The sequence below is a fragment of the Fukomys damarensis genome, unplaced genomic scaffold (assembly GCF_012274545.1).
Source record: "Fukomys damarensis isolate Sample0158 unplaced genomic scaffold, DMR_v1.0_HiC HiC_scaffold_33, whole genome shotgun sequence".
NCBI classification, from domain to species: domain Eukaryota; kingdom Metazoa; phylum Chordata; class Mammalia; order Rodentia; family Bathyergidae; genus Fukomys; species Fukomys damarensis.
Window position 1 is genome coordinate 6,582,637 of NW_022900945.1, and position 12,089 is coordinate 6,594,725.

The 12,089-nt window shown below is 47.9% G+C and overlaps 1 protein-coding gene across 3 annotated transcripts in view; it reads left to right on the plus strand.

Annotated features, from left to right (window-relative positions):
* Positions 1–989: 989 nt before the first annotated feature.
* The window catches only part of Cth (cystathionine gamma-lyase), a 38,680-nt gene continuing 27,580 nt past the window's right edge, over positions 990–12,089 (plus strand). For all 3 annotated transcript variants that reach the window (XM_010605120.2, XM_010605118.2, XM_010605119.2), the window contains exons 1-6: positions 990–1,311; positions 3,678–3,759; positions 4,536–4,631; positions 7,210–7,319; positions 8,174–8,305; positions 11,722–11,779. In XM_010605120.2, the coding sequence (XP_010603422.1) occupies positions 1,144–1,311; positions 3,678–3,759; positions 4,536–4,631; positions 7,210–7,319; positions 8,174–8,305; positions 11,722–11,779 (646 nt within the window). In that variant the 5' untranslated portion in view covers positions 990–1,143. The remainder of the gene's footprint in view (positions 1,312–3,677; positions 3,760–4,535; positions 4,632–7,209; positions 7,320–8,173; positions 8,306–11,721; positions 11,780–12,089) is intronic.

Here is a 12,089-nt window from a genome sequence, read left to right on the forward strand (position 1 = left end):
TATTATAAAATTAGCAGATTTGCTGGGTGTGGTGGCTCATGCCTTAGTCCTAGCCCTTAGGAGGCTGAGGCAGGAGGATCACAGAGAGTTTAAAGCCAGCCTGGGTCACGTGGCAAGACTGCTTTAAAAAACCAAAAAGCCCCTGTGTGGTTGGAACAACTCCGCCGGTGCTTAATGTGCAGTGCGTCCCTGGAGCGGTCGGCAGGAAGTTGTCTCAATCTTGCTCTTCACATCTCTCTTTCAAACTGTAAATTTTAAAGTTGCTTATCCCTTATTGTCCAAGCTTGATAAAATTTTAAATCCTCAGCTCATACTCTGCTGGAGCAGGAATAACCCCGAAGTCCCTGGTCCCAGAGCCCAGCCACAACCCTAAGTAGGTCAGGTCTGTATTGTTCGGGGGAACAAGGAGATTCTGTGTTTGAAGGCCTGCTCCTGGCCAAGCGCGGCCCTGGGTGCAGGTGCGCAGCCGGTGAGGCGGAAAGCCGTCCCGGTCCTGCAAGGACGTCACCGCTCCCCGCGTGACAGTGAGACGCTGTCTGGGCCAGGGGCCTCAGCGCCCCGTTACTTTTCCCGCGCGTGACGGGCAGCTGTCAGGCAGCCCGCGCAGGCGCCGATCTTCCTCGTACACTGCCACCCGCTGCCCTCGAAGTGACACGCTGTCTCCATGGTTACCGAGAGCCCGCGGGGCCGCCCCGATCGCCTGCCGAGCTCGCGTCTTTCCACCCCGCCCCGGGACAAAGGGCCGGGTCAGGGGCCGCGCAGCCCGAGCAGGGTGTGTGTGGCCGGTCTACCCGAGCGGGGGCGGTTTCCGAGCCAAGCCGGCCTCTCTCCGCGGCGAACTCTGCCCCGAGGGCGGTCACCCGGCGCAGCGCCTATGGCAGGGGGCGGGAAGAGACGCCCCCGCTTTCGACCTATGAGGATCGGGGACTGCACCGAGGCCGGCTCTCATTGGTCCGCGATGGCCCCTCCCCTGAGAGCGGCCTGTAAATATAGCTGGCTAGCGAAGGTGTCCGACTCCTGCGCCCTCACTCCCACGGTTCTCTGTTGGTCCGGTTCCGTCGCCTCCCTGAAGCCTGTTCTGGCAGCCCGGTTTCCTAGTTCGATCTTTCTGGCTTTTCGCTTTCTCCTTCCTTTGCATTCAGCATGCAGAAAGAAGACGCCTCCGCCCTGGGTTTCCTGCCTCGCTTCCCTCATTTTGCCACTCGGGCCATCCACGCGGGCCAGGACCCCGAGCAGTGGCGCTCCAGGGCCGTGGTGCCGCCCATCGCGCTGTCCACCACGTTCAAGCAGGACGCGCCCGGCCAGCACGCGGTGAGCCGGCCGGCGGGGGGGGGGGGGGGACGGGGGCTTCTTTGAGTTACCTTCAGTAGCAAAAGATTTAAAGATGTAGTAAGGAGTCAGCTTAAAAAGATTAAGGGTCTGATAACTTTCCTAGAATTAAGCTAGTTCCCAAATAGCTACATTGGGTTAATAGGTGAGCCCCTACTGTGTGGTACAGACACATTTTTTCATGTATATAAAATATATGTTTTATGTATTATGTTATACGTGTCATGAAATACATTAGATGAAGTGACTCATTTAATCCCAATGACCCTACTCTGAAATAAATTCTCATTTTTCTGATGAAACGGCTGAATTTGAGGGCTGGTGAACAGCTGTGAGAGCTGGATTCCAACTGGGCCTGAAGCCATGGTCCACGGCCCACGCAGGGCCCCCACCCCTGGCTGACCTGTTGCATCATTAAGCAACATATGGCTTCTCTCGACATATGGGAAGGACATAGCTTCTTCTGAGCTGGCTACTGGAGGAAGTTATTTAAGCTTTCCAAGCCTCACCTGCTTCTGTGCAAATGAGGATAATAATATCTACCCCAGGAGTCGGTGGTGATTGCAAAGCTACAATGTGCATAATAACTCCTGAGTGGTGCTTCAGCATTTGACATTCATACTGTTTCCATTTGATCTTTGCAGCAGCCAGTTCAGAGGACAGGACAGGTATTAGGGACTTTTTATAGACAAGGAACTCACCCAGACTTGTAAAGGACATGTAAAGCCTGAGAGAGAGAGAGAGAGAGAGAGAGAGAGAGAGAGAGAGAGAGAGAGAGAGAGAGAGAGAAAGAGAAAGAGAAAAAGAGAGAGAGAGAGGTCTTTGTTAATCATACAGCTCTTGTTCTTTTTGAGGGCAAACCAGGTGGGTCTCGGAGCATTTACAAGTTGCTGAAACTTGGGAGAAATAGGTAACTCAACTTTACAAGTCCTGAACCTTGATTAATCTTTGGAAACAACTTTCATGTGTTAAGTATGATTCTTAGAGTCTTCAACCTTTGTTTGGAGGAGGAGTTCTCAGGGCGTTTCTCCAGTTGCCTTAGGCACCTTTGCTCCTGTATTTTGGAATCTGAGTGTGTACAGTGACTCTTCCAAGCATGCAGTCTTTTTCGTATGCGGGTTTACTGTACATGCGGCTGTCCGGGCTTTGGAATCTAGTACAGAAGTTAGTCATTCTGGTACAGTAGTAATGTTTTCAGAAAGCGAGGAGTGGTGATGAACTCTACCAGACTCTGTTTGTTGTCTTTAGAAAAGTCAGTTAAGGGCACCACGGGGAATTTGAAGAGCTGCACGAGAAGTGTCTAATTCTTTCCTAATACTTCAAAAGCTCTTGGGTAGACGAGGCCTTTCTACGGAAGGGTAGGGTCTCCTTCTGGGTGGTAGCCACGTGAATCCAGCCACTTCCTTGCTCCCCAGTGGGTTGGCCGTGAGGAGGTCTTGATGGGTAGCAGTGAGGGTACCTGGGACCCCACAAAATAAGTGTGCTGCTCGGCTCGTCAGGAACAAGGAGACAATGCAATAAAGCTTGAAAAATTATTACTTATAGCAGGAGCTCCTGAATCAGCAACACAGGGTAAAGAGTGGTTGTGTTTCGTTACGTGCTTTATGAGTCAGGGGACAAAATGACAGGTTTTTCATCTGTGTTAGGGCCCGGGGCTTTAACTCTCAGGCTCTGTAGGTCCTGTGTCATTGGGCCCCCCTTACTACCAAGGTCTTGAGGATGAAACAAATACCAGATGAATATGAACACTGAGTATAATACAAGTTTTTAGAAAGTATCACATGGAGGTACTTTGTTGAGAATTACTCCCTACATTTTGAGCCAATTCAAAGAGCCGTGATCAATGTCCCCGTACTTGTAGGGTCGGTTGATAGACAGTGTCTTCTTGTATGTTTGTAGAAATGATGTGACTTACTTCTTAGGAAAGCAAATAGAGTTAGGTCACTGTGTTGGCTCAGGTACCCCCTTTTCCCAATGTCCACAGATTACTAAGAAAAGATGAGGCCAACAGAATAACAACAGTAATGTTAAAAATTGCCGCTCACCTAGTGGCTAAACATGCCAGGAATCTCCTGTGCCCGGCACAGGCGTTCCTGAACCCCGTACCTCTACACTCCCCACTGCACAGACACTGAAGCGGGCTCTTGCAAATGCTGGGGTGGCACCAGCTCAGCTGATTGGGTCTGGCGTGGTTGTGGCCGCCCTCATGCCCAGCCAGGATGCTCTCTACCCTAAGTCAGGACAGGATGAGCAGACACTAAACCAGAGAGTCGTCACGGTGGGATGTCCGGGGGAGGGCGCTGGTACTAAGTGAGAAGCCCTTTAAACGGACTTTTCTTCCTCTTCAGGGTTTTGTGTACGGCCGCTCTGGAAACCCCACTAGGAACTGCTTGGAAAAAGCAGTGGCAGCGCTGGATGAGGCTAAGTACAGTAAGTGATCAGGATTTCACCGTAGAGCCCTTTAAAATGTATCGAGAACACGCCTGAGGCAAGATGCACTTGGGAAAAAAAGAGAGTCACTCATTCAAGGCCTGGCGAGGTGCTGCACATTTGTAATCCCAGCACTTGGGAAGCTGAGGCAGGAGGATCCCAAGAGTTCAAGGAAAGCCTGGACTACATAGCAAGACCCTATCTCAACAAATAAGCAAATAAACAAAACTTAAACTAAAATATTTTTTCTTTAAAAATTCCATATAAAAATGTTATATGGGTGTGATATTGCATATCCATGCATTGAAAAATGGATCGTTTTTTTGCTGTAGTCCTTGAGTTTGAAATTTCTTTAGATTAATACTGTAAACCCGTAGCCGGATGTGGTTATGCCCACCTGTAGTCCCGGGCTGAGGCAGGAGGTTTGCAGAGAGTTTGAGGCCAGCCTGGACTACAGAGCGAGACCTTTTCTCAAAACAATTTTTTTTAACAACTGTAATTTAATGGGCAGTGAGCCTTTATCTCACATTTTGCAAAGAATTATTCCTTTGAAATGTTTTACTGAAATGTTATAACTGAGGCAGAATTGATGTACGACCAAGCACCCGTCCACATTGTGCATGTGTGTGTGCGTGCGCGTGTGTGTGTCTTTTAAAGCTAGTTTACCCTTGATCTGTGTCAGCAGAGAGAAGGACGTGAAGAAATAATGCAAGCAAATCCTGCGGCGGTTTGGTCCCCCTCTGTCCTGGCGGGAGCTAACTGGATTTTCATTTCAGGTTTGGCCTTTGCTTCGGGGTTGGCAGCCACCGTGACGATCATGCACCTTTTAAAAGCGGGAGACGAGGTGGTCTGCATGGACGACCTGTACGGAGGTACAGCCCCTCTGCGCCCAGACAGGAAAGCGAGCTCTGAGTTCTGTCAGCAAGTGTGCTGGTAGTACTGCTCACATATTGTCTTTCAGAAGTGGGGCTGGCTCAGACTTGGCAAAGGAGTGACATAAACTCAGAGGGTCTGAGGCCTGGGACTGCTTATAAGAGAGATTAAGAAAGCCGGGCGTAGTGGTGCACACCTGTAATCTCAGCACTTGAGAGGCTGACGCAAGAGGATCACCATGAGTTCCAGGGCAGCCTGGGCTACATAGTGAATTTAAGGCCAGCCTGAATGGAATAGCGAGATCCTGTCTCAAACAACAAGAAACAACAACAAAGGAAAAAAACAAAACAACAAAAAACAGAGAGATTAAGAGCCAGGTGTGATGCACATCTGTAATCCTAGCACTTATGAGACTGAGGCAGGAGGATCGCCATGAGTTTCAGGCCAGCCTGGGCTACGTAGTGAGTTCAAGTCCAGCTGGAAGGGGAAGTAAAAAGAATTAAGATGGGTTATGTACATATACCAACCCCTACGGTGAATATAATCATTATGCACTGCATGCATTTACTGTGCTCATCAGAGGAATTGTAGAATAAGGGATGTAGGACCCCAGCAACTCTTAGGTGTATTCCGCTCTGAGAAGACAGCCTGAAAGGGACATTGTTCAAAGGTTTAAAATCCCTAACTGCAGAAAAAGTGAACTCTACCAAGTGAACTGAACCCTTCCGGTCCCTCCCTGGTTTTGCTTTTTATTTTGGTTTCAGAGAACCTTTTGGAAAGCTGTTGAAAGGTATAAAGAACTTCTCCCCCAAATCTTTTGATGATTACAACCAGTGTGTAGTATTTTCACTTCCATGCTCTCACAGCCTGACCATCTGAGCCTGCCATGGACCCAAATTAAAGAACTCCTGCTACTAAGAGTTAGTATGTTGGCTGTTCCTGGGGGTGGGGAAGACTGATTTTTTTTTGGTCATTGTTTTGGTTTGGATTTTTGAGACAAGGCCTCGCTATGTAGTTCAGGCTGGCCTTGAGCTCACTGTGGAGCCCAGGCTGGCCTCAAACTCAGGGATCCCCCTTCCTCAGCCTTTCAAATGCTGGGATTACAGGTGTGCACCAATACCACCAGCTGCAAGAGGGTTTTTTCTTTCTTTCTTTTTTTTTTTTTTGAGACAGGGTCTCACTATGTAGTTGAGACTGACTTGGAACTCACTATATAGCCCAGGCTGGTCTCGAACTCACAGCGATCCTCCTGCCTCAGCCTCCCAAGTGCTGGGATTACAGGCGTGTGTCACCACGCCCGGCTGCAAGAGTGGCTTTTGTGTTCAAAACAACAGCAAAAATGTTTGTAAATGCACATATAAATTCCAGGTGCTTCCAAACACATAAAATGTGACTTGTAGAATATTATCATTCTATCTATCTTATCTGAACAAAAAGTTAGATCTCCAAGTTCTTTGAAGGAAAGGACTCGTTCCTAGTAATTATTTCATCCCTTGCATGTTGTTTTTATATTATACCTTGGGTCCTTGTAGTAGTTTTTAAATTGAAATTATAGAGATCTCCAAGCTTTAGGTATTTTATAGTGTGTTAGGAAAACCTAATGGCATCTGGGCTTGGCGGTGCACACCTGTGTTATCTCAGCACTCAGGAGGCTGAGGCAGGAGGATCCCTGTGAGTTCAAGGCCAGTCGGGGCTATATAGTGAGGCCCTTTCTCAAAAAACAAATCAAAACAAAGGGAAAAAAGAAAAAGCCTTCATGGCCTACAAAAACCCGAGCATTGTTGATTTTTAACAATCCTTTACATCCTTTTCACAATCATATTTCCTAGGGTCAGTCTGTATAACTTCAAAAGTCCATTTTATTTTTGGCCATTTATTTATTTATTTTTTCACTATCAGTGGTTGCAATTTTTTCTTTAAATTTTGTAAATCTAAAACATAGAATTCAGAACATTTTTAGAATATAAATTATTCAATGTTAAATGATTTGTCTTATTTCTAAATAAAAATCAGATTTACATTATCTCATTTTATCTATTAAAAGTACTTTTAGAGCCACATAACGAAAATATTGAGAAAGTACAAAGAATAGCAACCAATTGTTTTCTGTTACCAAAGTATAATCAGACTAAATATTTATTTGGGACATTTTATCATCATTAGTTAATTTAGATCTGATGACGTAGATGATATTGTTACAAAAAACTATTAATGTTTCAGGCAGCCAGCCACTTAGTGTTTGAAAATAGAGGCTGGATATTTTGTTGGGTTTGGTTTTTTGAGATAGAGTCTATGTAGTTCAGGCTGGTCTTGAACTCGCAGCGATCCTCCTGCCTCAGCCTCCCACCAAACATTTTCTGCTTGTACCTCGTTGTGGGTATCATGTGTGTTTTATTTGACTGAAGCCTTGCTATTCTCTACTATACCAGATAGCTAAACTACTTCACTGAAATTGCTTTTAGTTGCACTTTTGACAGTGATTGCCAGTTTGTTCTTACTTTACATGTTTATATCTATAAGGAACGAACATTTTTGGATACTGTCCTGTCCGTCTTATCTGATTCTTTTCTGCCTCAGGTACAAACCGATACTTCAGGAGGGTGGCAGCTGAATTTGGATTAAAGATTTCTTTTGTCGACTGCTCCAAAACCAAATTGCTCGAGGAAGCAATTACACCGCGAACCAAAGTAATTTAGCCAGTTTTCAGTTTTGTTGACCTTCTCTGTGACGTCTTGCTTTCTGAGTAATGAATCTCATTACAAACTGTTGGAAACAGCCACTGGATTAACAGAGGCTGGATCTCCCCAGCCTCATGCTTAGGAATTCACACGTGAATTCTGGAGTGACGTTCGAACTCTGATCTTGTATCATAGCTGGTGTGTTAGTTTGGGCAAACTGGCCACTGTCTCTGTGTCTTCATTTGTAAAATGAAGTTAACTGCTGGCTTCATTCAAAAGGCAGCTGTGAAAATGAAGTGAGCCAGTGCACTCTTCTCTTGTTGCGGAGACAAAATACGGGAAACGGAAAGTTAGAGGGGAACAGGTTTATCTGGCCAAGAGTCCGTGGAGGTCTCAGCCCACAGTCAGCTGGCTCCGAGGCAGGTGGCAGAGGGGCAGTGACGGTTCATGGCAGAGGAAGCAGCAGAAGCAACAAAGCCACTCCACAGTGGGTGTTTGCTCCTTGTGCTCCATCCAGACCACAGGGATGAGGAAGGTTACAGAGCTGTGGAAGTGCGCGGAGGTGGAGGCGGAGGCTCGGGACCCCAGCTTCAGCCTCTCAGGGATTGTAGGGTGGGTGTGGCTGAGATGCGAGCCCTGAGCCCCCGTGTTTCTGCTCTAATGCAACAGCCCCAGAGAGCCAGGGATTTAGCGCAGTGGTCCTGCAGCCTGCCTCACAAGCTCAAGGACCAGAGTTTGATCCCCGGTACCAAAAAACAAAAACAAAAAGCCCCGGCCTGTCACCGGGCACTTGGCTCGTGTCTGTGCGGTGCTCTCTGGAAACTGTTGCTTCTACCAACCATTAACTGTGAACTATCACCCAGCTCGTCTGGCTGGAAACCCCCACCAACCCCAGCTTGAAGCTCGCCGACATCGCAGCCTGTGCCAAGGTTGTCCACGCGCACGGAGACATCCTGCTGGTCGTGGACAACACCTTCATGTCGGCCTACTTCCAGGTAGGTGAGAGTACACTTGGGGAGCGGCCTGCGGACCACACGCAAGACCCCCCCGGAGTCGAAGAGGGGGAACTAGGAATGTCAAACTCATTCATTATTGGACTTCTGAAATCTGATCATCTAATCTCAATTGCTAATTAGGCAAATAATTAAATCTGACCTTTTCTACCATGAGTAAATGTATTTTCAAACCTTGTTGGGTATCTTCTATGATACCTGTGTGTTTGTGTGGGGTAGTTGGGGTTGAATTTAGGATCTTTTTTGCACTGAGCTACATCCCTGTTTGGTTGGTTTTTAAAGACAGGATCTTACTATGTAGTTCAGGCCGGCTTTGAATTTACTATATTGGTAGGCTGAGCTTGATCCTCCTGCCTCAGCCTCTCCAGTGCTGCCTTTACAGGTGTGAACCTCCACACGCAGCTCTCAGGGGCTTCTCTTCCATTCTGCTCTCTTGAACGAAGACCCCACTCCTGACCCCGTGTCTTTGCTGATTAGGTTTCAGCATAGGAATTCTGGAGGAGATGCGAGCCCCTCCCTTAGATGGACTCTTTCCCGCCCACGACTCCACCCTGACGTCTCTCAGCACAGCTCTCCACTTCCTTCCTTTTCTTCTGCACTTCCCACACCCTGGTTTCTTTGTCTTTGATCTTTTTGTTAGATCGGTTGGGAGAGTCGCCATGATCAACTCGCCTGCCTTTCCCTTTATTTTCTGATGTTTTTATGTATGAGTCCATGTTTGCAGTACATAAAGTCTACGCTCCCTGTGTAGAGTTGGTCCACGTGCGTAACTCCTCTCAATTCTTTCTTCATTCCCTTCCCCGCTTCATCCCTTGATTCCCTTCCCATTTGCCAAAGATCTCTGTCTTTACTTCCTATCCCCTGTCTTTTGTTTTACTCTTTGCTTCTATTTTGTGTTCCTCATTTATGAGAAACCACGTGATGTTGAAGCTCGTGTGTCTGATTTGTTTCACTTAGCGTTATAGTCTCAAGGCGCGTCGATTTTCCTACAGATGACTCAAGTCATCTTTACGGCCGAGTAGTGCTCCGTGGTGCGAGCACAGCACATTTTCTTTATCCGCTCACCTGCTGATGCACGTGGAGGCTGCACCAAGACTCAGCTTCGTGCGCTGTGCTTTCCCCTCTGTCCTCCCTCCCTTTCCTCACAGAAGCCAAACTCCGCTTCCTCAGTGAGATGCTACCTTGTCCTTGCTCTTTTCTCTCTGCTGTACTCGTACCTAGCGCGCTTCCTCTATTTTTTGTCTTCATCCTGCAGAATTCCCGAAATCGCTGCTCCTTGCTCCAGATGTTTGTAGCTCAGTTCTTCACCGCCCCTTCTCTTCTGGGTCCCTGCAGCTGCTTCAGCCTGGTCCTCAGCTCGTGCGTGAGCCTGCCCTCCCGCCCCGCTGTCTTTCCTGTTGCTTTTATCAGTGCGCGCTGCAGTGAGTACGGATTGCATTCATCACGGGGAGTGGGTTCATGGACAGAGCACAGCTTCATGTTTTCATGCCTCCCGACTCTGTGCGGAGTCACTGCTGTGTTTTATTTTGTTTTCCCGAAACACTTCCTGGCCACATCGCATTCAGAGCTCCTCGTGGGCCACCTACCTGTGGCTCGTGATGTGTGTGGCTGTTCCTTGTGCCAGGTAAGAATCTGTTTCCAAGCCAGAAAGTCTCCTGGCTTCGTCTCTTCATCCCAGGTGGTTTTCAGACTTGGATTCACTTATCCCAAGCTGTACACCAGCCCTGCTAGGGCAGTGAGTGCTGCCTGCGACCTCTTCGGCTGAGTCACCGTGCTCTGTGCACTTGCAGAGAGATTGCACAGATGATTTTAGCCCAGGCCTGCCTAGGTTACTGGCCAAACCTAGCCCCTTTTCTTCAATTACCCGCCAGTAAAACAGGTCTGGTCCAGTTTTTCTGCATTTCTGAAACTCACAACGCGTTTCCATGCCAAGGACTGGAATTCACCCTTCTTGAGTGAATCAGAATCACATTCTGGAGAGGCCCATGTACTGTCTGAGCCTGGTGAAAACTGCCTATATTCTCTTCCTGCTCTGCCCAGCCTCTGTGTTTTCTCCTGGTCTCTCAAAAAGCAAAATGAATGCGCCACTGTGTGTGCAGTTGTGGACTTGCAGCTCTGGATGCTGTCCTGAATGGCCTGGCTCTGCTGGCTTTTAAATCTGAGTGGTCTGCCTCAGTGGTTCTCACCGTGGAGGCACTGATTTTACTGAGTCAGGTAAAGTGTTTTCTAAGGTACTTCCCTGGGCCAGGTGAAGTATGAGTTAGCCTCCTTCTTGGCACATGGTGAGATCAACAGATGTCAGGTATTGTTTTTTTTTTCCTTTTGGCTGAAGTTCACAGCAAGTTAGTGCTAGAGAGTCCTTAACACCCTCTCCTTAGACGTCATCACAGGGCTGTGCTCTGGGTAATGCCTTCCACCGTACTTTCTAAGCACCCCAAAGGGAAAGGTTCCATAGCAGCCTATGCTAATACCTTCTCCACTGTAGATGCCGCTGATCAGATCCAAAAACAGGCAGACACTTCAAAAGAAAGTGAGGCCAAGTGTGGTGGTGGAGGTCCCTAATCCCTGCACTCTGGCAGGTTGAGACAGGAAGATCACAAGTTTTAAACCAGCTGGACGACTTCCTCATTTAGCAAGACTGTTTCAAAATGGAAAACAAACAAACAAAAAATGGAAAGGGCTGAGAATGTAGCTCAATGTGAAGGGCTTGGGTTCAATCCTCAGGACAGAAAGAGAGAGAGAGAGAGAGAGAGAGAGAGAGAGAGAGAGGAAAGGAAAAGGAAGGAAGGAAAGGAGAAAGAGAAAGAAAAGAAAGAAAATGACCATGGAAACGTGTTGACAGTATATATAGTTCAGTGGTAACTTTAACTCCCTCTGTTAACAGACATTTCAAGAGTAGAAGATTAATATGCATCCAAATTAGGCAGGAAGAAAAAACCCAAACACGTTTTTTATAGGTGACTTTATGCTTGGCAAAACTAGTGACATAAAAGAGTCAGTAGGGGTTAAGGTCGTGACGCACCTACTGTGGATAATCGCAGAGCACCTCACAGGGTTCTGAACATTGAAAACGCAAGCAGAACAGCTCGTCCGCCTAATGGCTCCGTGAACAGTTCTGTTTCACGAGTCCTGAAGCGTGGTGTCCGGGGGCGACTTCCAAGGCAGCGGCTTCAACCGGTGGGGTGTGGGGCGTGCGGGGCCGCTGCTGCCTCCACCCGCCCGTGCTTTCCGCTCCGGGCGGGGCCCAACGTTTCCTACTCCGCTTTTATTTGGTGAGAGTACCTGAGAGTCCGTTCGCGCGGCCTCGGAGGGAGTGGAATTAAGAGCTGCAGACAGGAGGGGGAAACGTACTGGTTTCAATGGCTTCTCGGAAAGTAAAAACCTGCTTTGTCCCGCAGCGGCCCCTGGCCCTGGGAGCAGACGTCTGCATGTACTCGGCCACCAAGTACATGAACGGTAAGGCCCTCGCCGCACAGCTGTGCTCCTTAGGGACGGGCGGAGGTGGCAGGAGTGCACCTTCCACGCTGCCTGCTTCTGTGTACATTTTACCTGCGACTCATGCAGCAAATAAAAGAGTATGTTTCCACGAATAATAGGATTCGCTTTATAGGCGGCAAGGCTATGTTGGTGATTCGGGAGGACACGCTCCGTGGTGTATCGCTTTAGGAACAGGTTTTGCTCCTGTCAAATGGAACGAAGTTTACTTCGGTTTCTTATAGGGGACTTTTTTCCCTGAGAATTTTTTTTTTTTTTTTTTTTTTTTTAA